Source organism: Saccopteryx bilineata, chromosome 2 (assembly GCF_036850765.1).
Source record: "Saccopteryx bilineata isolate mSacBil1 chromosome 2, mSacBil1_pri_phased_curated, whole genome shotgun sequence".
NCBI classification, from domain to species: Eukaryota; Metazoa; Chordata; class Mammalia; order Chiroptera; family Emballonuridae; genus Saccopteryx; species Saccopteryx bilineata.
Genome location: NC_089491.1, coordinates 279,750,886 through 279,772,075, shown reverse-complemented (window position 1 = coordinate 279,772,075; position 21,190 = coordinate 279,750,886). Strand labels below are relative to the sequence as shown.

At 50.3% G+C, this 21,190-nt stretch overlaps 1 protein-coding gene across 3 annotated transcripts in view; it reads left to right on the top strand.

Moving 5' to 3' along the window:
* Positions 1-21,190, top strand: part of ILDR2 (immunoglobulin like domain containing receptor 2) — a 56,828-nt gene that overhangs the window by 23,874 nt on the left and 11,764 nt on the right. Inside the window, exons 4-6 of one of the 3 annotated variants that reach the window (XM_066261042.1) lie at positions 7,741-7,797; positions 10,138-10,284; positions 11,765-11,941. In XM_066261042.1, coding sequence (XP_066117139.1) covers positions 7,741-7,797; positions 10,138-10,284; positions 11,765-11,941 — 381 coding nt within the window. The remainder of the gene's footprint in view (positions 1-7,740; positions 7,798-10,137; positions 10,285-11,764; positions 11,942-21,190) is intronic. The other 2 variants (XM_066261043.1, XM_066261044.1) reach the window with 2 other exon arrangements.

Here is a 21,190-nt window from a genome sequence, read left to right as displayed (position 1 = left end):
AACGGTGCTGAAGTTTTTAACTATCTCTCATATTCCCTACATCCAAAAATTATACTTTAATTATGTAAGGAGGTCAGCATGTGATGTCACAAACTCATCTGAGGGTCGCTCGCCGCAAACACTAGGGGATGAGGAAGCCGTTGCCGCACATTTCTAGATGAGGGACAAGCAAATCTGGAAGGACGGTGAGGTATTGGCAAAAAAATAAAATAAAATACTGGGATAGGGTGAGCAGATCCAGGCTCTACCCTTGGTTTGATTATTAGTCAGCTGTGTGGCTTAGGTGAAATTCACAACCTCTCTGAGCTGTTGGGTTCCTGAAAGCATGGGTGGGCTTCAGATTCGATGACTTGTGGTGTCTTTTCTCGCCATCAGCCCTGATTCTAGAATTCAGCTTCATGAATAGAAGTCAGCGATTTGGACCAGCCTTATTTAAAATCACTGCCCCAACGTCCAAAGCATTTATGAACAGTTAATCGCAGATGGTCTAATAGTAGTCATTGGGTGGTGAGAAGCCAATGTTAGAATTCTTCAGTATAATTTAAAGTGAACTAAAATGTGAAATACAAAGAGAAAGAGTTCACAGATGAAAAGGCATCTTTAATATGTTATAAAATATATAGACACATTTTATCAAAGGTAGGGAGGCCAGCTCCACATTCATGATAAGCAAGCAGAAACTCTCGCTGAACGCACGGTTGCCGTGGGGTTACAGAATAAAAACAGGGATGTGTGTGCCCTTAGGAAATGTCCAACCTATTTGGGATTCCACATAGCCACAGAAACAACTTGACACTTACAAGGGCCAGAGGAAGGTATCCGCTGTCCCCCGAGGCTTAGAAAAGAAACATTTTAGAGGGTTAGGAGTGGAGAGAATAGGGGTGGGTACCGTCCATCCCTGAAAATAGACCTGGGGCATCTTAGGCAAGCCTGGCAGTGGGAGGAAGCCCACACGTACATTTGACAGAAAGGAGAAGAGGGAGGCCCAAGGGGTAGGGGAAGAAAAGCACCCGGGTTGTCCCGAACCAGCAGTTCATTTGTGTGGTAGATTGGCTAGCCCCACGAGGACTCCAAGGTAATAAGTCCAGTGAAATGTACAGAGATGACCATGCTGTCCTCAGTGGTGACCTCATCAGGACAAAGGAAACGTGGCTACCCTTTGCACGTTAACGCTCGGACTAAGCATCAGGGCTGGGATTTCAGTTTTAAGAGTAGAGACAAATGTAATCTTTTTTCTTTGGTTGAAGTTGTAAGCACATGGTATCTCTGCAATGGCTGCCTTAAACATACCCCAGTCTGGTGGTTTACAACTTGTGGGGTGTGGGGTTGGGCGGTACTTCCATCCCCCTAGGTGGTAAGATGACGTTTCGGGATGTCCCAAATGCCTAGAGGATGCTTTTGGCATTGAGCCATGAGTGCTTACCCTGCTGTACCACATAGAATGATGCTGAATGAATGAACGCTACTTTGTATGTTTACGAAGACCCTATTTCCACCTGTCATGGAAAAAGGCACTGTTGTGAGCGGCAAATCAGAGGCCACAGTGGGGTCTTGCTCCTGGAAATACTTCAAGGTCCCGAGGGGTGAGGTGCGTGCTCAGGTGGCCCTGCTGAGGATGCCAAGCATAGAATGCCATCCCCACCCTGAACGGTTTCTGTCCTCACACAAAGAAGGAATCCTTGCAGCTGGGAGAGGATACTCTAATAGAGGTGTGTCCAGTGGTCCTCCAAGTGTGGCGGACATACCTTCTCTGTGCATCTTTCTTCCGGGGTCGCTGGAACCCCATCAGAGTCTCGTAGGCTGTGTGTGGTGAGGATTTGGACAGAGCAGGGCAGGGGGAGGTGGGTGAGCTGTTATCTCAGTGAAGAGGGGAAGTAAATCCTGCCTCGAGGGGCCTGGCTACCGTGAAAGGAGTGTGTCCAAATCTCGGGGAGATGTCACCGGGGTAGAGTATGTCTTGCAATGTGCAGTGATAACACCAGTTCCCTGGACAACGTAGAACCCGATGTAGAAAATGCAAGAAAGGCTGGCTGGCACGTGGCAGGAGGAACGTAGCTGACCTCGGTTCAGTCTTGTGACGCAGTTGCAGGTAACTGATGCTGAGTTCTTACACTCACCTTGTTGGACGAGCCTCCCCAGGCCAGACCGTGAGCCTCTCGAGTGTAGGGATCACGTCGCGTTCCTCTCTGGGTCTACACCTGGCGCAGTAACCATTTCTTTGTCGACTGGATGAACAAGTGAATGATGAATGAAGGCATTGGAGACATGCCGGAAAGAACGGTTCTGAGGAATCCGCACAGAGTTCAGCCGGGGACAACGTCAAGGTGCAGCTGCAAGTAGGAAATTACGTCCTGATCATTCAACCCGAGGCATGTGAATGCTGTGGGGGGCTGTGCTGTGGGTGATGCTCAGTATATGCCTGATTCATTTTGGTTGATTCATGTGGAAATTTCTTAAAAGTAATGGATTCTGCAAGGTTTGGGGAAAACTGAGCGCTTCACATGAAAGCTGTGTTTTCTACTAATAGCTTGAACTACGGTTTGAAAAGAGGAAACCCTCTATTCGCTGGGTCTGTTTATCATCCTCTCCTCAGACATTCAAGTGGCGGGTAGTTGCCGCCCTTCAGCAGAACCCTGGACGAGGCAGAGTGAGTCACGGTGTTGGTCCAGTGCTGCTGAAAGCAGGGACGTGTTTGCCGCAGTTGTTTGTGGGCTCCCCGAGCCGGCATTCTGTTGGACGAGATGGGTTAGAATAGGAGGGAAAGAGAAGGGAGCCTTTCCAACTTGGTGGCACGACTCCCTGGGCAAAGGAGATGGAGACAGAAATGCTTTGCAGAAGTGTTGGGTCCCAGCATGAAACCCACTTTTCAAAATGCCTTTGAGCCAATATACGTAGTACAGCCATGGTGTAAAAGCCAGAGGCTCACACTGTCCACGGTGGACGTGATGGAGGGGCACTGTCTGCTATCCCCACTGCCTGTTCTGAATTCAGAAGACCTTTCATCTTGCCCGCTGGACTGCAAGAGTGTATCACCCAGGCCACCAGGGGGAGTTAATCATGCCGGTGCACTATGGGAAGGCTTCATGTCTTCTGTGGAACTGACTGGCTCTTGCTTCGCCTTCAAGTAGAATGAGAAGCTTGCTATCAGAGTGACAAGCTTTGGGAAGCTCCTGTCTGCGTTTCTGACACCACCTATTCTTACTTTAATTTCTTTAAATTACAAATGCAAAACAAAACAAAACTAAGAAAGTGAAAGCCCCTCTGTGCTCTTCCCCATGCCCCTTCCAGCTCCCCAGAAGTAGGTAGAGCTAAGCATTTGGTGGGGATACTTTCCGATTTGAAAACCTAGGCACCTGGAACTTCAGTGTACAGACAGTCTGCAAATAGAAGCAAGATTGGAACACTGTCGGGTCACCAACGAGCCCGTGAAGAAATCCAGCTTTCGTGTGTTATGTGTCCATAAAGATATTTGTGTGCACCTGACCAGGCGGTGGCGCAGTGGATAGAGCGTCGGACGGGGATGCGGAAGGACCCAGATTTGAGACCCCGAGGTTGCCAGCTTGAGCACGGGCTCATCTGGTTTGAGCAAGGCTCACCAGCTTGGACCCAAGGTCGCTGGCTCAAGCAGGGGGTTACTCGGTCTGCTGAAGGCCCATGGTCAAGGCACATATGAGAAAGCAATCAATGAACAACTAAGGTGTCTCAATGAAAAACTGATAATTGATGCTTCTCATCTCTCTCCATTCCTGTCTTTCTATCCCTCTCTGACTCTCTCTGTCCCTGTAAAAAAAAAAAAAAAAAAAAAAAAAAAGATATTTGTGTGCATACACCCTTGTTGCTCGCAAGTGTGCAATCCCTGGGCTATAGACAGCCCCCCACAGATTTTGCATGGCTCATCTGGTATTCTTTGAAAAATAAATAATAAATCTTAGGAGTCAGGTGCCAACATTCAAACATCAGGATATTTCACATTAAAAATATAGGGTCTGGGCCTGACCTGTGGTGGCGCAGTGGATAAAGCATCAACCTGGAAATGCTGAGGTCACCGGTTCGAAACCCTGGGCTTGCCTGGTCAAGGCACATATGGGAGTTGATGCTTCCTGCTCTTCCCCCCTTTTCTCTCTGTCTCTCTCTCCTCTCTCTCTCTCTCTTTCTCTCTCTCTCTCCCTCCCTCTCCCTCTCTCTCTCCTTTCTAAAATGAATAAATTAAAAAAATATATATATAGGGTCTGATTCATCTTGAAAAATAGGAAGACTTGAAACCCAGAAGGCACATTTTGGGGGGAGCAATAACTGGCCTGATGTGGGTACTAGCAGCCCCTGGGGACACGTAATCTGCCATTTGCTACACCCCCAAACTGGTCTGGCTGCACTTAAATTTGCATTCCCTGCTTGTTGCTATGGACAGGTAGTTGTGTTTGCAGCTCTCATCACCGAGTCTCAAAGTTGAGAACAAAGAATGTTACAGAGGCCCTGGCCGGGTTAGAGTGTCTCTCCAACATGCCGAGGGTGAGGGTCTGATCCCTGGGTCAGGGCTCGTATGAGAATCGACCATTGATGGCATGAATATGTGGAACAACAAATTGATGTTTCTCTCTCTTTCTCTGTCTGTCTCTCCCCCTTCCTCTCATCTAAAAAAATCAATCTATCCAAATAAATAAATGAAATAAAAACGTTATAGATAGAGTGACCTGCCCAAACTAGGGCACGCTGAGAGTAAAATGAGGTGGTATGAATGACACCAGGACCGTCCTATACAAACCAAGCCAAATAGTTTTCCTGTTGATAGACCACTCCACTGACGAATGGGAAAACTGAGACCCAGAGAGAGGAAGTGATTTGTCTGTAGTAATCACCCAGTAAACTCTCAGCAAAGCTGCCCTGAATCCCCTCCTCCTGGTATGCTTCTTTCTCCATCATAACATTCTCTATGCTCTACATGCTATGCACGAGCCCCATATCCCTCTTAATGTCTGGGGTTTCCACAGTTGGTGATGATCACAATAGCTAATTTCCCATGAGAGCATACAAATTGGTAGCTTATAGGTCATCGATGATATTCCTATTCCGAAAGTGATTAGTGACTTGGGCTCTAACAGGCCTAGAGACATGTAAAACATTGGTAGGCTTGAGAACTAGGGAGTCAGTGCAAGAAAAGCTTCTCATCTTAGTAGATAGTTAGAAATGCTCATTGTCGCCTGACCAGGTGGCACAGTAGATAGAGTGTCAGACTGGGATGCAGAGGACCCAGGTTCAAAACTCTGAGGTTGCCGGCTTAAGCGTGGGCTCACCAGCTTGAGTGCAGGCTCACCAGCTTGAGCATGGGGTCTCTGGCTTGAGAGTGGGATTGTAGACATGACCCCATGGTCGCTGGCTTGATCCCAGAGGTTGCTGGCTTGAGCAAAGGGTCATTTCTCTGCTTTAACCCCCAGGCAAGGCACATATGAGAAAGCAATCAATGAACAACTAAGGAGCTGCAATGAAGAACTGATGTTTCTCATCTCTCTCTCTTCCTGTCTGTCCCTATCTCTCTCTCTCTCTCTCTCTCTCTCTCTCTCTCTCTGCCTCTCTCTATCACACACACACACAAAAGGAAGTGCTCATTGTCTAGATTTTTTTTAAGTAAGTATTTGATAACTGGATTGTTAAAAACATGGTATATTGATTTCTTGATCACCGGCAATTGGCTGGTAATTAATAATATTAACTGATGTTTTTAAGAGATAGATGTCCAAGATCCCAAGTTCCCAAATCTGTAGCTGGCTGTCTGTGGCCTTGTTGAGTTTCCAAGAGATGTTTGCACAGAGAACACTCTGGATGAGACCGATGTGTGCTCTTAATCACGTGCTCAGACTGTGGCCCCCAAACCCCATTCTGGCCTCCTGTCCTAGAAAACTGTACTAGACCACGGGTGAGCCTTAGAGGTACCCCTTAGGCTTTCATGAAGGTTGGGACTAAAGGCTGCCCTGAGCACTCTCCCTGAGGAGGTCTTTTTCCAATACCCCCCGTAGCTCTGTGTGTCCTTTTGAGACACCTTGCAAACAGCAGACCACTCTGACCTAATTAGCTGCACAGGATGAAATGCAGGTGGAAGGAAGGTCTTCTTGCCAAACAGCAAGCCAGAGCTAGCCTAAGTCACCCACTCCGTGCTTCTTAGCTCTTGAAATGTATGCTGGTCCCAACTAACTTTTCAAAGGTGGGACCATTCCCCATGCAGGAGACATACCCAGGACACATTTACCACACTGGCCTGCGGAGTCGAGGAGAGCCTTTGACCTGACTCCCTAGCACCTTGCCCGGGTAGGGCATCTTCCTCTACCTCCTGGGTGCACACCCTTGTCTTTGACCTCTGTCAGAGCTGCATTTCTGTGGAGTGGCTTCTGCATTTCATAGGAGGGGGCAGGGCCCAACCATGATCTTTCGATCCAGTATATAAACCACACGTGTGAGTGACTTTTCCTCTACCCCACTTCTTCACACTTCAACAGAAACGGTTTCTAAATGAACCAAGTCCATGTGCATGAAATACACCCTTCGAGTTATAGGGGTGATCTACTGAGCCTTTGAACTGTCAATATGTGGGCTACATTGGTGTAAGGAAGAAACAGCATTTGTTTCATTCTTTTTTACCCTTTGAATGGGATAACCGGCAAAGCCAAAATGACCCGCCGCTCACCTTCTATTTCTACTGGACAGAGCTGTTCTAGACACACGCGTCACACTCAGAAAATGGAGTAGCTTTCGCCACCGTGAGTCGGAAAGGACCTGGGAGCTCGCTTGCTGTTTCCTGGCATGCCTCGTTTTCCAGCGAGACCCCCGTGTGCGGTCGGGATGTCCTGTGCGGGGCAGACGTCCCATCGGGGTCTTGACATTAATTTACCATGAGAACAGGATAGACGAGAGCCCAGCACTTCTGTCAATGAGGCCAGTTTTTAATAAAAGGACTAACCTTCCCCACCTCTTCCTGTGACTGGTTTCTTGCAACAGGTCCTTGCCCACAGGAGCTGCGCGGGGGGGCTCCTGTTCTGACACCAACCCTCAAGCTTCTGTGCCGTGTCCCGCGGGAGGCACTTGGGGCCCCACAACACCAGCTGAGGGTGCCATATGGGAAAGCCATACCATCTACATATGTGCGGTGCGTCTCTGGAGCCAGAAGGAGATGAGAGGCGCGTGTGGCTCATCTAGGGTATCTGTTCTTTCCCTTCGGGGATTTTAGTCATCAAAATATCTCTCTGGGCTGGAAATAGCATCACGGGGCAAGATAATCCCCGCGTTGAAAACCAAATATGTGCTTTATGTTTGTACAAGGACGTAGGTATGTGCGTGGATGTATGGAAACATCGTCGTCGTTAGTGGAATGTCTGGATCTGGGTGGGCTGGACTTCCTGCCAGAGTGCCCGGAGAAGGGTGTCCATCCCAGGGAGCGCAGCTGGCGCATGCCAGTCTGTGACAGCAGGGTTTTCCGTTCCATAGTTGAGGCAGACAGAGTTGGAGGGAGAATTCTGGTTTTGCTTGCACCTGACGGAGGTGCAGAGCTCACTCACACTGGCCACCAGAGATGGATGGAGAGGGTTCTCTCGTTCTCTTGATGGAGCCCAGCAGCTGTGATGTGCCCCCCAGCCCCACAGAGAGCGTGGGTCAGCACCCTGAGTGGGGAGGGCGCCAGCTGCAGCCACGTGTCGGGCTGTGTTTTCCTTTGCAGTAACCTCTTCCCTCTTCTTTCCTCTCTACCTCTTCCAGGCAGGACAGGGCTGCTTGCTGATCTCTTGCCCAGTTTTGCTGTGGAGATTATGCCAGGTATTCACTCGTTTAACTCTTTAATCACTCTGTTTGCTGTCCTTCCATCTGTCCGGCTTCTGCATGAGTGGCTCATGGCTCCTTTAACTTATGTGCTCATTTGTCTACATGTGTCTGTGGTCTCTTCCAGGATGAAGTATGCCTTCTGTATTGTATTCCTTCTGAAATTGTACTTCTTCTGTTATTAGACTCTGAAAGAGTAATGATCATTAGAAGTGGGCTGAGATGGGGACCTGGTTCCTTCCCTGTCAGGCACACGGGCTCCCTGGCCACCTCCCTGCCCATCTTGATGTCTCAGCTGCACCCAAATACCTATAATTACCCTTAACAGCGTCATTATTTATCTGCATTCCTTGTGCCCTGAGTTACACGTTTGCCCCTTCATTAGTGTGCAACCGTGTGACTTGGAATCGCCTTTTATAACTTTATAAAAACATTGTTTTTTCAAACTTAATGAGAGCTATGTACTGCTTCTCCCTTGAAGGGTAGACATCTATATACCTACTGTGCTTTGTATACAATTTTAGGGCCTTCTAGGCCCCTAAGTCCTTGGCAGAGGGTTGTCTAGGAACCGTATGTCAAGGACGCCTGTCCCAAATACACACCTCTGTGTTTGTATGTAGCTTAAGTTGAACGCACCCACCTAGACAAGCCAGTGTCAATCTGGCACAGCCTGATAGTCCGTGAGGGAAGGAGACTCAGAGAGAAACAGGAATGAATCATGGAGGAGGACACAGCCAAACTCAGGATGGAGGAAAAGGTTCCAGCTTGCTTTGGAGTGTGTCAACCCAAGAGCTGCCTGACAGTTAAGAGCAACAGAGAGACAAAATATTCCTGGCCACTGGTTTTGGCTTGATTCAAGGTTTAAGAAACACCCAAGGTCTTCCCAGTTGACCTTCGCTCATTCTTCCGTGAACCCTCCCGGCCCTCTGCCGATAGCGGCCCAACCCCAACGCTGACATTCTTCCTGTTCCCATGGGTCCCAGGGACAGAAATAGCCTCCCTTTGTGTCTGCCCTTATCCACAATTGTGTCAATTTGTTCGCTGTACACAAAGGAAGCAATGTTACGCTGCATGGCTTCTTCAAATTAGATGCCACCACCCCCAGTTCCAAGAAAGAGTTACTGTATTTTTCCTATCTGGTCCTGGATGCCTGAACTTGCTTCCCTTTTGACTCCACGAATTCTTGCATGGATAGCATTGTTTCTGCAAGGTAACCTGCCAGTCCTTTCTCCTTGCCTGCCTGATCCAAGTTGTGGCCACCACGCCACCCACCTCATCGAATCCTTGCGGCTCAGGTCTAGCTCAGGGTACATGATATGATGTTATTTTTTGAGGCCCAGGCCAAAGCCCTCGGCCATCTGCTGTCCCCAGCAAGAATGCTGTCTAGCCCACTCTAGCCGGGTACTCAGTCCTCTCACTTCTTCCCTGAAGAGAGGGAGACCTGGTGAATTTGAATGTATTTCAGATGGACCAGCGAGGCAAGACATTCAAGAAACAGAGGTTGTTTTCTCTCTGAGGAAATTATGTTCTAAACAAAGGTCAAATAACTTTACCATGATCACAAAACCCTTTACGTAACAAAAATGTCATATTTTTTAGCTCTGTTTGAAGGAATACTTAACCAAAAATAATGTGTGCTTCAAGTTCATTGTAAAGGGACTTTTGGTAGGTTATTTTCAAATCAAAATGAACTGCTTTACTGTTTTAGCTTTTAAGGGAAATCATGGCTCACGTGAGTCTTCCAGGTCTCCCGTGGGAAGCTGGGTTTAATAGCAGGTCCTAAAAGCGCAGGGTGGGGACAGCGTCCCCTCTCTATTGGAGCCTGTCTCTTGTTGTCTCTAGTCATGGTTTGTTGGACAGGTAGGAGCTCTGATGCTGAGTTCAAGAAAGGTGTTCCCAGGGCCATGGGCAGGAAAACAGATGAATACCTAAGGACCTGGACCACCTAAATACGTTCTGATTTAGACCAGGTAGACACGGAGAAGTTTTTCTCCAGACTTAAACGCTTAGCGACAAGAACTTGACTACCCAAGATGTATATTCACAGAACCCTGCACTTTATAGCTCAGCAAACAACCCCCCGCCCTGGGCAGGAGTCTTTCTGCCCTTGTCCCGTGCTTTTACCACAATCAAGATGGCAAACCCTTTCTCCGGGAGGGGCCCCCAAAACCCCACCTGGTGGCTTTTGGGGGGGTCTGCACCGCTCCCTCTCCGAGTTCTTCCTGAGTTTAGGGGCTCTGCGCCCAGCTAGCAAGGCCCCTCTGGCTCCCGCCTGCTCACCGGGAGACCTGAGGAGCGTGCCATCCTGACAGGGGTTTTCTCTGTGCATCCTTCCAGAGTGGGTGTTTGTCGGCCTGGTGATCCTGGGAGTGTTCCTCTTCTTCGTCCTGGTAGGCATCTGCTGGTGCCAGTGCTGCCCGCATAGCTGCTGCTGCTACATCCGCTGCCCGTGCTGCCCAGAGTCATGCTGCTGCCCTCAGGCCTGTGAGTACCGGGCCCGGTGGGCAGCTGGAGGGTGACCGTGACAGAGTGACCCATCAGACGGCTGTGTGCCCTGACCTCCTTCTCTGCCTTCTTTTCTTCCGCCCATGATGTTACTCATTCCAGACTCCCTCCTGTGCCAATAGCCCCCTACCCTCGGCTTCCAGAGTTGACCATTCTTGTCTGCCTTCTCACCTCCATTCACCACTCCATGCCTCTTGTCCACACCTGTCCCCTGGCATGTGGAGTTCCCATTGACACTTGTGAGGGCAGGAAGGGCAGGTTCAGGGTGGGGAGGTTGTGGGTAAGGCTGTTCCTCTCCCGAGGCCTTCAAACACGAGGACACCTTGTGCAGTCATGCCTCGCACAGGCAGAGAACCATTCTTCTGACAAGCACAGCGTGCAGACCACAGCCTTGAGTCCCATCCATCCATGGACAGGTTCTGTTTACTCCTGTGACAACATGGTCTGCAAAGGGACTGCTCCTCCCTTGGGGGTCCACACGTTCGCCTTACTGGCCAAAGCCCACGTAGGCATTGAGTATGGGAACCCAGCCATCCGGCAGATGAAGGAGACACGACATGTATGTTTATAAGTAAAGTACCTCTCAGGAGGAGTCAGGGCATGCGTGCTGCTTTGGGGCTCACAAGCAGGGTTGTGTCGGGACCCCTGCTGTCCCTGCCTCTCGAGAAGAGGCTCGGGCTCCCCTGAAAGCAGCCCTGAGCAGCCCCAGGGCTTAGGCCGCCCACAGACAGTGCGGTGAAGAGTGGGCCGTGGCTGTCACTGCAAAGCTTGCTGTGACAGCTCCCAGGACCGCTTAATTACTCAGCTGCCAGGTACTAAACACTGTAATTCCTGGTGCTGCTGCCTCTGACAGCTGGAGGGGCCGAGGGAGCGGGGGCGGGCAGTGCCGAGGAAGTGGTTTGGGCCTAGAACGCACACAGGTGTGCAAGCTGCGTGCACACACAGGCACACGAACACACCCACACAAGGCACACACTAGCACACGCAAACACCTGAATACACATATGTACACACGAGGTGTGTGTTTATACATGTACATGGGCACACACAAGTACACACATGCACCCACATGTATATGTGGGCACATGGGCATACACACATGGGCACACATGCACACACAAGTACACATGCATGCACACAGGCACACCCATGCATACACATAGGCACATATGCACATACAAATGCACACACACGAACAAACACACAAGAGGCACATACATGCACATGTGCACATGGCACACATGTGCATACACAGGACCAAGACACACATACAGAGGCACACATGCATATACATAGGCACACATGCACACGGGCACGTACACACACATGCACACAACACGCATGCACATACACTGACAGACACAGGAACTCCCTGAGGCATGCTCTCGGGGACTTACGGTGTGCGGGCTGCGGAGGGTGGGGCCATATAATCTGTCTCGCTCTTCATCTCCCTCCACAGTGTATGAAGCAGGGAAAGCAGCAAAGGCCGGGTACCCTCCCTCTGTCTCCTGTGTCCCCGGCCCCTACTCCATCCCCTCTGTCCCCTTGGGAGGAGCCCCCTCGTCGGGCATGCTGATGGACAAGCCGCATCCACCTCCCCTGGCTCCAAGTGACTCCACTGGAGGAAGCCGCAGTGGTAAATGTGGTTCCTGACCCCCGGCCCCGCGCTCCCGCCCGCTCCCACGCTGGCTTCTAGCTGATGACAATCTCTAGCTCAGGGATGGTTCTTCGGGAAGCAGTTATCTCTGTTCCAGAAGTGGGGCCCTGCCAGCAGTGTCAGACACCTTCTGGAGGGCATGCCAGGCTCTCCAAGGGCCGCAGGGCATAGCTGACCCCGCTTCCTTCCCGGGCTCCTCAGTAACCAAAACGATAAGAAAAAGCGGTGAGGGACCCCTGCACCATTGACCATGCAGTTAGTAAATAGTTGTCCCATCCCTTCCTAGCGCTCAGGACGGACCAACACTGTGAGAGCACCCAGACGCGCAGGACATGGTGTGCATCCAGGCAGTGTGGTTGAGCCGGGGGAAAGGATGGGCCTTTATTAGGGCAATTTGATGCTAAGGCGGCAGGACCGGGAGAGTGTAGGAGAGAGCTGGTATGGTTGCCAAAGATGTGAGGTCTCTTTGGAGAAGATGTGAGGTCTGGGCTGGGCCTGGAGGAAGGAAAGGTTTAGGGGAGCAGAGCAGGGATTGCTGAGCACCCCCAGGAGGAAGCAGAGTGGGGGAAATATGCTGTGTGTGTTTGATGGGGTCCAGCTCATCTGTTGACACCCTCATGTTTGTGGAGCCTCGAACCCTACGCCCTCACCCTACTCCCCGGAAGAGCTGGGGCGTGGTGCTGTAGCGAGTGACTCGCAGCACTCAGAGTCCTGAGTGGGGAGGTGACTCGCTGGCAGCCAAGTGGTCAGTGGGGGGAAGTGACTCGCTGGCAGCCAAGTGGTCAGTGGGCAAGGGTGGGGGCAGACACCCTGGGCTGTGACTGAAGCCATTCAGAGGGCACATGTGAGCCCTTGGTTGGAGACAAAGGGAGTGGAAGTGAGCGGGCAATCGGACAAATACTTGGAGAGAGGAGGCAGTCAGACTTCAGGGAATGAAGGAGATGGAGCCTCAGGATGTGCCAGGTTGTCCAGTGGTGCACACCCCAGGCCAGGGGTCCCCAAACTACGGTCTGCGGGCCACATGCGGCCCCCTGAGGCCATTTATCCGGCCCCCGCCGCACTTCCGGAAGGGGCACCTCTTTCGTTGGTGGTCAGTGAGAGGATGCATCCACATCCTGTGCTCCTGGAGCACTGTATGTGGTGGCACTGCAAAGCGCAGTGTCGCTCACATACAGTACTACTTCCAGTGACGCGGGATGCATACATCATGGCTCCAGAAGTGCGTCATATCACTTGTTACGGCTAGCAGTGACAAATATGGAACCGGACATTGACCATCTCATTAGCCAAAAGCAGGCCCATAGTTCTCATTGAAATACTGGTCAGTTTGTTGATTTAAATTTACTTGTTCTTTATTTTAAATATTGTATTCGTTCCCCTGTTTTGTTTTTTTACTTTAAAATAAGATATGTGCAGTGTGCATAGAGATTTGTTCATAAGTTTTTTTATAGTCCAGCCCTCCAACGGTCTGAGGGACAATGAACTGGCCCCCTGTGTAAAAAGTTTGGGGACCCCTGCCCCAGGCAGAAGGAAGCTTATTGGTAAGGAGACCTTATTCAGATTAGATGAGCCCCATTCAGGGCATGATTCATCGTGGTTATTGGCCCGGGGCTGAGGTGTCAAAGTGGGGCATTAATGTGTCGCTGTTCCTGAGCCCTGTGAGCAGGGTTACCAAGTAGTAATTATGGTTGGAGGTGTGTGTGTAGTAGACTGTGGAGGTGGATTTTGGATGGGCAGACGTCTCTGCCCTGGAGATATCTGGACCGCCTTCAGTCGGGAGCAGGGGACGAGGACCTTGCCCAGGTAATGAACCGTCGGTGCTGACCGTGGAAGGGCTGGATATCCTCAGTGAGTAATCGGTACTCGTGTTTTTTTCTCCCGTTGGAACTATTCATGGCATCCTGACATCTGAGACCAGGAATGAGTCACAGACTGAGGAGTCAAAGTTAATGATCAAGGACGTGCAGGGAATTAGAGAAAGATAGCAGATCCCATTTCCCCAAAGGATCAGATGGGCAAAAAGGGACATTCACGGAACCGGAACCGGTCTCCTACTCTATCTGCCACTTCCCTTTTTTCTCTGTTCTTTCTCCTTCCTTCCCACCAGAGCCCTCCCCCTCCCCTGCACTCCCATACATTGTAGTTAATGAGCCTCCCAATGAAATGGTCCATCTTCCTAGACGGACAGGTACTTTCTCCCTCCAGTTTCCAACCCGTTGCGTCCGTTTCAGTTCTGTGGTCCTGTGGCTCATCCCACCCTACTAACCCCCACAGTTAGAAGCGGCTTAAAAAATAGGAAAATGTATTATTTCACCCAGCAAGAAAGCCCAGGGTGAGGTGGCCTGGCACTGGCTCATTGGATGGTTCAGGGGGCGTCGCTGAAGGACCCCATCCTTTCCATCCTGTTCTGTCCCCCTGAGCACTCCCTCATCATCCCAGGATGACCGCTATAGTCCCAGGGACGACAGAGCATCTGGTGATAGGAGACAGACATGCTTCCCCCTTGTGCTGCTTTTCTCAAGAGCAAGGGGACTTTTCTAGAATCCCCACCACCCATCCTTCCTACAGACGTCTTTCAGTCTTATTGGCAAGAACTGTGTCCCATGTCCCTTCCTAAAAACCAGATAGGTTTGGACTCGTCTAGACTCATCTCTCAGGCTAGAACGCCTCTTGACCTTGGAAATGAACAAAACCGGGATTCTGTTAGCAATGCACTATGTCAACCACAGCTAGCCTAGCCCTGTTATCTTTATCTGGCCTGTGAGCTGGGACAGAGTGCTTCTTTACGGTCTCTGCCGGTCACACTTTTTTGTCCTCCCAGTCCCACAGCTAGAATGACTTGTGACACTCACGTTGCGTGTAGATTATCTTCCACAGCATGCCAGAAACGTTCAGAAATGCTGACTTAGAAAGATGTAAATCGAAGCCACTTTTATAGTTCTGTCCTCCTCAGTTTGTGGGTAGTCACCTAGCAACGGCAACGTTTCAGATTCCTTTCATCCACCATCCGCTCCTGAAGGCTGTGTCGTGGAAAAGGCCTCTTTGATGAGCTGGGCATCGGGTAGCCGGTTGGTTACCGACTGGGAGCAAGGCTAAGAGGCACCTGATATCCTCATTCCTCATCGAGGCTGGTTGAAACCTCTCTTACATTAAAAGGCGGCTCTCTCCTCCTCCCTGGCTTCGTGTCCATCCCCTTCAGCTTGGTCAAGGTCCTCTCTTCACGGACTGCCCACACTGTCCCCCATTCCTACCTCACATCTCTGGCCTTCCTTCTTCAGTGACCCCTTCCTGTCAGCAACAGAAACATGCTCAACCCTCTCTTGTTAAAATGCCGGGACAACTTGCAAACCCCCCATAGTCCTCTGGTGGGACTTCTCCACCCCTTTCGCCTCTTCCCCGCCAGACTCCTTGGAAGGAGCTTTGAATCCTTAATGTCTCCGTGTCCTCTGCCTTCTTCACCATCTTGCTGCTGTCTTCACCACTCCAGAAAACAGATTGCCTTCCTGCTAAGTCGGGTGAGCGCTTCTCAATCTGCGCTTCCCTCCACTTCTGAAAGGCCTGTGCCACCCTGGCCCACCCGTCAGCCTTGCCTCCTGCCCCACGACGCTTGGGAACACTTCCGACCTCTTCTGCTGCCTGCGTCCCTCTGCATGTCACCCTGATGTTGGCATTTCTGCTTTGTCGAAGGTCCCCTCCCTGGGGAAATCGTGTGTACACCCACGCCCACACTGTAGCTAAGCTGTATGCACTGATGACTCCGACCTCTCCCCTGAGCCTCCGTCCTGCCTGTCCAGCTGCCCTGTGGGCATCTCCACCTGGATGTCCTGCAAGCATTTCAAACTCAGCCTCTTGGACACTGAGTTAATTTGCTGTTGGTCGAGGTTGACGCCGTCCATTTCTTATTTCCGTGGCTTCCACCGTGGCCCATCCATCGACGAGCCCAAACCAGAAGCCGGGACTTCATCCCCCCTTCTCATCCTCTCCCTCACTTCCCTCACCCAGTTGGCCACCAGGTCCTTCACACAGTAGCTCAGCCTGACCTCAGGGCAGTTCACCATCCTCCCTCTCTAACGCAGCTCTCATTCCTGCTGCCACCATCTCCCCAGCTGGAGGAAGGGAATAACCTCCTACCTGGCCTCTCCACATCGACACTTCCCTGGCTCTAACCCATTTTTATTACCACATCTACCCATTTTTATTACCACATCTACCTGGCATCCACTCATCCTGCTCGCAGAAGAACTGAGTGGGCAGGGAGAGTTAAGAGATGTCACTTTCAGAACTCCTGAGGACATGTGTCTGTAATATATATACACACACACACACACACACACACACACGCCTGTTTGCAATACAGAAAACGTGTAGGGTTCCAGAGTCACTTTTCCCACAGCTGAGCTGCTGTCACCTGGGGGCAGACTCTGGCAGCTCTCCTGTCATCCATAAAGTGTCTTCCTTAGCCCATGAAGCTTGGACACAAGGAACAAGACTCTGTCCCTGGGTACCTGCCTACCTTAGGGTTATCTTTTGCAAGTGTTCTAAGATTCATTTGTCTGTAAAAGGGGGTATGAACTGAAAAAAAAATAGTTGAGCCTTCATGAGGTCAAAAGTATTAGCTCAAATCTTTTAACAAGCCAGCGACCTTGGGCTTCAAGCCTCCCTTTGGGCTCAAGCCAGTGCCCATGGGGTCATGTCTATGATCCCATGCTCAAGCCAGTGACCCCATGCTCAGACTAGTGAACCAGTACTCAAGCCAGCGACCTCGGGGTTTCGAACCTAGGTCCTCTGCATCCCACTCCAACGTTCTATCCACTGCACCACCGTCTGGCCAGGCAATAATAAGAATTTTTTTAAAAGGAAATTATACTGTGGCATAAAAATGAACACCCCATTCTTCCCTCTCCAGTAAAACCAAAGTTGGCAAGGCTAATCAATCAAGAGAGACTGACATAGGAAGCTACACCAACCAAAAGACTTGAACCAGACTGTGAACTTGAAAAGAAAAATAAATCATCCATCTGCCCTAAACTGAAACATCACCAGCAGGGAGGAAAAAATTCGTTTTCCAAGAAATGCTGGATGTTGGCCAACGGTCTGGGACATTTCTTATTAAAATACCACCACACACCCGAGTTCTCTGATCTTCAGACAAATTACCGATAAAAATCAACCAGACACCATTCTATTTATTTTTCGAATCAAAGGAAAATTTAATGACTGCCCATAAATTTCCCCCCGAGGGAGCTGTGGTCGAGCAGAGTGGTTGCTGGGGGCTAGTTCAGTGGAAATAAAATGAGTAAAATATTGCAAAGCATATTTGATGAGGCTGTTCTCTCCTGCCGGCTTGGAGGGAGAGAGGTCTCCTCTGCTCGGAGGGGTCAGGAAAGGCCTTCTGGTGCTTTCCATGCTCCTGAGCAAGTGGGGGGCATGGCCAGACCCTGCCAGCAGGAGAGAATTGCAGTGTGCGGCACAGTGGAATTGAGAGCTTACAATAAAAAACAAAACAAGACCAAAAAAAAAACCCTTTCAAGGGATAATTTGCGTAGCTTTTTAGGTACTGGAGCCAAATGGATGATGACGTTTCTCAAGTCTCAAGATCAATACGTTGCCTCTGCCCTTTTTTGCTGCGAACCAGCGTGGCTAGTAATTCCAGATCCTGAGTGGGAACGGCGTGGAATTAAGAAAATAAAACTAAAGAGGAAAAGGATGGGCTTGGGAGGCCTCTTTGCAATGCAAGAGATAGCTTGCAAAAAGCAAGCCTCCACCCCCCTACCTGCTTTATTTATAGGACAAAGTGAGGCCGTTAGCAAATCAAAGAGATCATTAAAACAAAGTCACATTTCCAAGGCATCTGAAGAATTCTACCAAGTGCAGAAAACCCCCACCATACATAACATCTTAACTTCACAAAAAAAAAAGGATAAAAAGAAAATCACCTCCAGGCTTTCCGAGGGACATGGGGGATAGGACGAGTATAAAAAATCCAGCACCACAGTTAACATGAAGATGTGGGAAAAAATAGCCGTTAGCAACTTCATAGAACAAATTGGGGGGGGCAGACTGTCAGCTACTGCCAGTTTCCCACACCTCTGTCCCCCAAAAATCTAAACCACAACGCCCCTGTTGGCTTTCAGTCCCCAACACATCATCTTTTTTTTTTTTTTTTTTTTTTCTGAAGTTGAAACAGGGAGACAGTCAGACAGACTCCCGCATGCGCCCAACCGGAATCCACCCGGCACGCCCACCAGGGGGCGATGCTCTGCCCACCAGGGGGCGTTGCTCCACTGCAGCTAGAGCCATTCTAGTGCCTGAGGCAGAGGCCATGGAGCCGTCCTCAGTGCCGGGGCCAACTTTGCTCCAATGGAGCCTTGGCTGCGGGAGGGGAAGAGAGAGACAGAGAGGAAGGAGAGGGGGAGGGGTGGAAAAGCAGATGGGCGCTTCTCCTGTGTGCCCTGGCCGGGAATCAAACCCGGGACTCCACGCCAGGCTGACGCTCTACCACTGAGCCAACTGGCCAGGGCCCCCCAACACTTCTTGACCAACAAGAGGGATTGATTGACACAGGGGAGTCTCCTTATATAGTCGGGACTGAAGGACAGACTGCCGTCTTCACTTGAGGCTCTGCATAGTTGCTAGGACTTTGCAGGGACCTGCTAACCCACACGTATGTAATCAAGTCTGTCTCCCACCGAGGAGCATCATTTATTATAATGACATAAAGCAATCCAAGCTCCAGTCCAAGTTGCAATTACCCGAGGGGTTTCCAGCTATTGTTCATCTCTCGCTGCCAGGGGATATTTGGTACGTTGACACTGTCCCATAAAGCAACGACCCCGCCCCCCCCCAATCTCAGGATTTATTATTGGAAGTTGACCAGAATGGTGCTTCACTAAGTAAGGACACCCAGTTAACGCCATGGCTACAGGTAGAGTAGGTCCCTTCCCTAGTGCCTACAAGCATGCTGGTTTTCTTAGGAAGTCATCATCAATACCACTACTAATAAAGCAGAACTTACCTAAGCCTCGCACCTACTTACCTACTCCCTTGCACCACCAATTCAAGCCTTCTCCTTCCTGATCCAAATTCTCCAACCCACAAAACCATCTGCACGGGCCCCTCCTGCCTTACTTTGTAACCCCTTGCAATATAGTTTCTGTTCCTGAGTTCCTTTTCCTTCGTTTGTTCGTTCATTCATTCATTCATTCCTTCACTCACTTATACACACACATGTACTGAATGTCTGTCATGTGCCAGGTTCTGTGCTAGGTGCTGGGGATGCAGAGCTAACCAGAGGTTCCTGTCCTTAGGAAGTTGACAGTCTGGAGAGGGAAACGCTATGGAAAATACTCCTAAAAAAAATCATGAACCCACCCTGGCTGGTTGGCTCAGCGGTAGAGCATCAACCTGGCAAATGGAAGTCCCAGGTTCGATTTCCGGTCAGGGCACACAGGAGATGTATCCATCTGCTTCTCCACCCCTCCCCTTCTCGCATCTCTCTCTCTCTCTCTCTCTCTTTCTCTCTCTCCCTCTCTCCTCTCCTCCCGCAGCCATGGCTCAAATGGTTCAAGCAAAGTTGGCCCTGGGCACTGAGGATGGCTCCATGGCCTCACCTCAGATGCTAAAATAGCTCAGCTACTGAGTAACGGAGCTGCAGCCCAGCCGGGCAGATCATCGCCCCCTAGTGGGCTTGCCGAGTGGATCCCCGGTCGGGGCACATGCAGGAGTCTATCTCTGCCTCCTCGATTCTCCCTTAATAAAATAAAAATAAAAAAAAACAAAAAACTATGAACCTTACTCCACCCCCGGGGTAGCGGAAATCCATCCCAACACTTATTAAGTGCCTTCTATGTGTAAAGCATGGACCAAGGGTTTTTTTTTTTAATAGCACAATAAGGATTCCTCTCCCTCGAGAATCTTTGGGAAGAGTACACACTTACACAAATAAATTGAACTAGAATATATAAAGCACCACGATAACAGTTCAGACTAAATGCTTTGTAAGCCAGGAGTGAGAAAGAAAGAGAGAGAGAGAGAGAGAACTTCTGTAGCCACCAGTGACTGGGAGAGGAGGTGACATGTGAGCTGCCCCTAATAATTACAGAGGAGTCAGCCTGTGTGTCTGATTTGGTCTTTGCTCTTGTCTCTTCTTTTATGTGTTCAATTGTTTTCACTGATTTGAGAGAGAAAAAAGGAGAAAGGGAGAAACATCAACTTGTTCCACTGAGTTCCAGCTAGTTGTGCACTCGTTGGTTACTTCTCATACGTGCCCTGACCAGGGATCGAACCCGTAACCTCAGCATGCCGGGAAAATGCTCTGTCCACTGAGATGCCCAGCCAGAACCTTTTATCTCTTCTTTTTAAAAGATCGTTTAAAGAATGGAGGTATTCGTGGCCTTTTACAGACATGAACACTGAGCCCTGGAAAGGTCACCCTTTATCGGAGGAGCCTCGGTAAACCAGTGGCATGTCCACAGGATGCCCAGTTCCCCCACCCCCCAGTCCTGCAATTCATCCATTGAGATGTAACTGCCCCAGAACAGACAGAGCCGCTCCGTGGGAATAACTGCGTCTTAATTAAACTGTGTGCTCCTCTGTAAACGCCCCTGCAGAGATGGAAGACTGTGTAGCTGGAGAGAGAAAATCACGTCTGCTGGTAACTGCTTCTGCGGAAGGATTATGGCTCTTAACCTCCAGGAGAAGACATCACTAGGGAGCATGTGCTGAGATGCACTCATTTTTTTTTTAAACTAACTCCACAGTCTGAGGTGAACGTGTGGACTGCCCGACAGGCCCCCACATAGAAAACCAGTGCACTTGCCCACCTGGGTGTGTGGGCCTCTTCTCAGTCTGCAGAGCTGGGGCTGTGCTCAGGGGTCTGGGGGGTATTATAGGTTAATTTGCCGTTTGCACAGCTTGTGCTGGGGGTCCCATCCACAGCCAGAGAGAGCAGAAAGCGGGGTGGGCTCCAGAGTCACGTGCCGTCACGTGGTGTCTTCATGGCATCTCCTCACGTGTGGGAGTGGGGAGCGTTGGACTGGGGTCACCTGCTTCTACCGCATGGTATTGTCCTGATGGGCTGGAAGGTAGGGCCGTGTCTCCAACCATGCCGTCGCCACCAAAGGGCACATCCTGCCTGGGGCTCTTCTTTCTCGTCCTCTTCATCTACCCTTCCTACTGGGATCCTAGACTCCTAGACAGGCAAGATGTCTGACACGGTGAGGCCTCGGT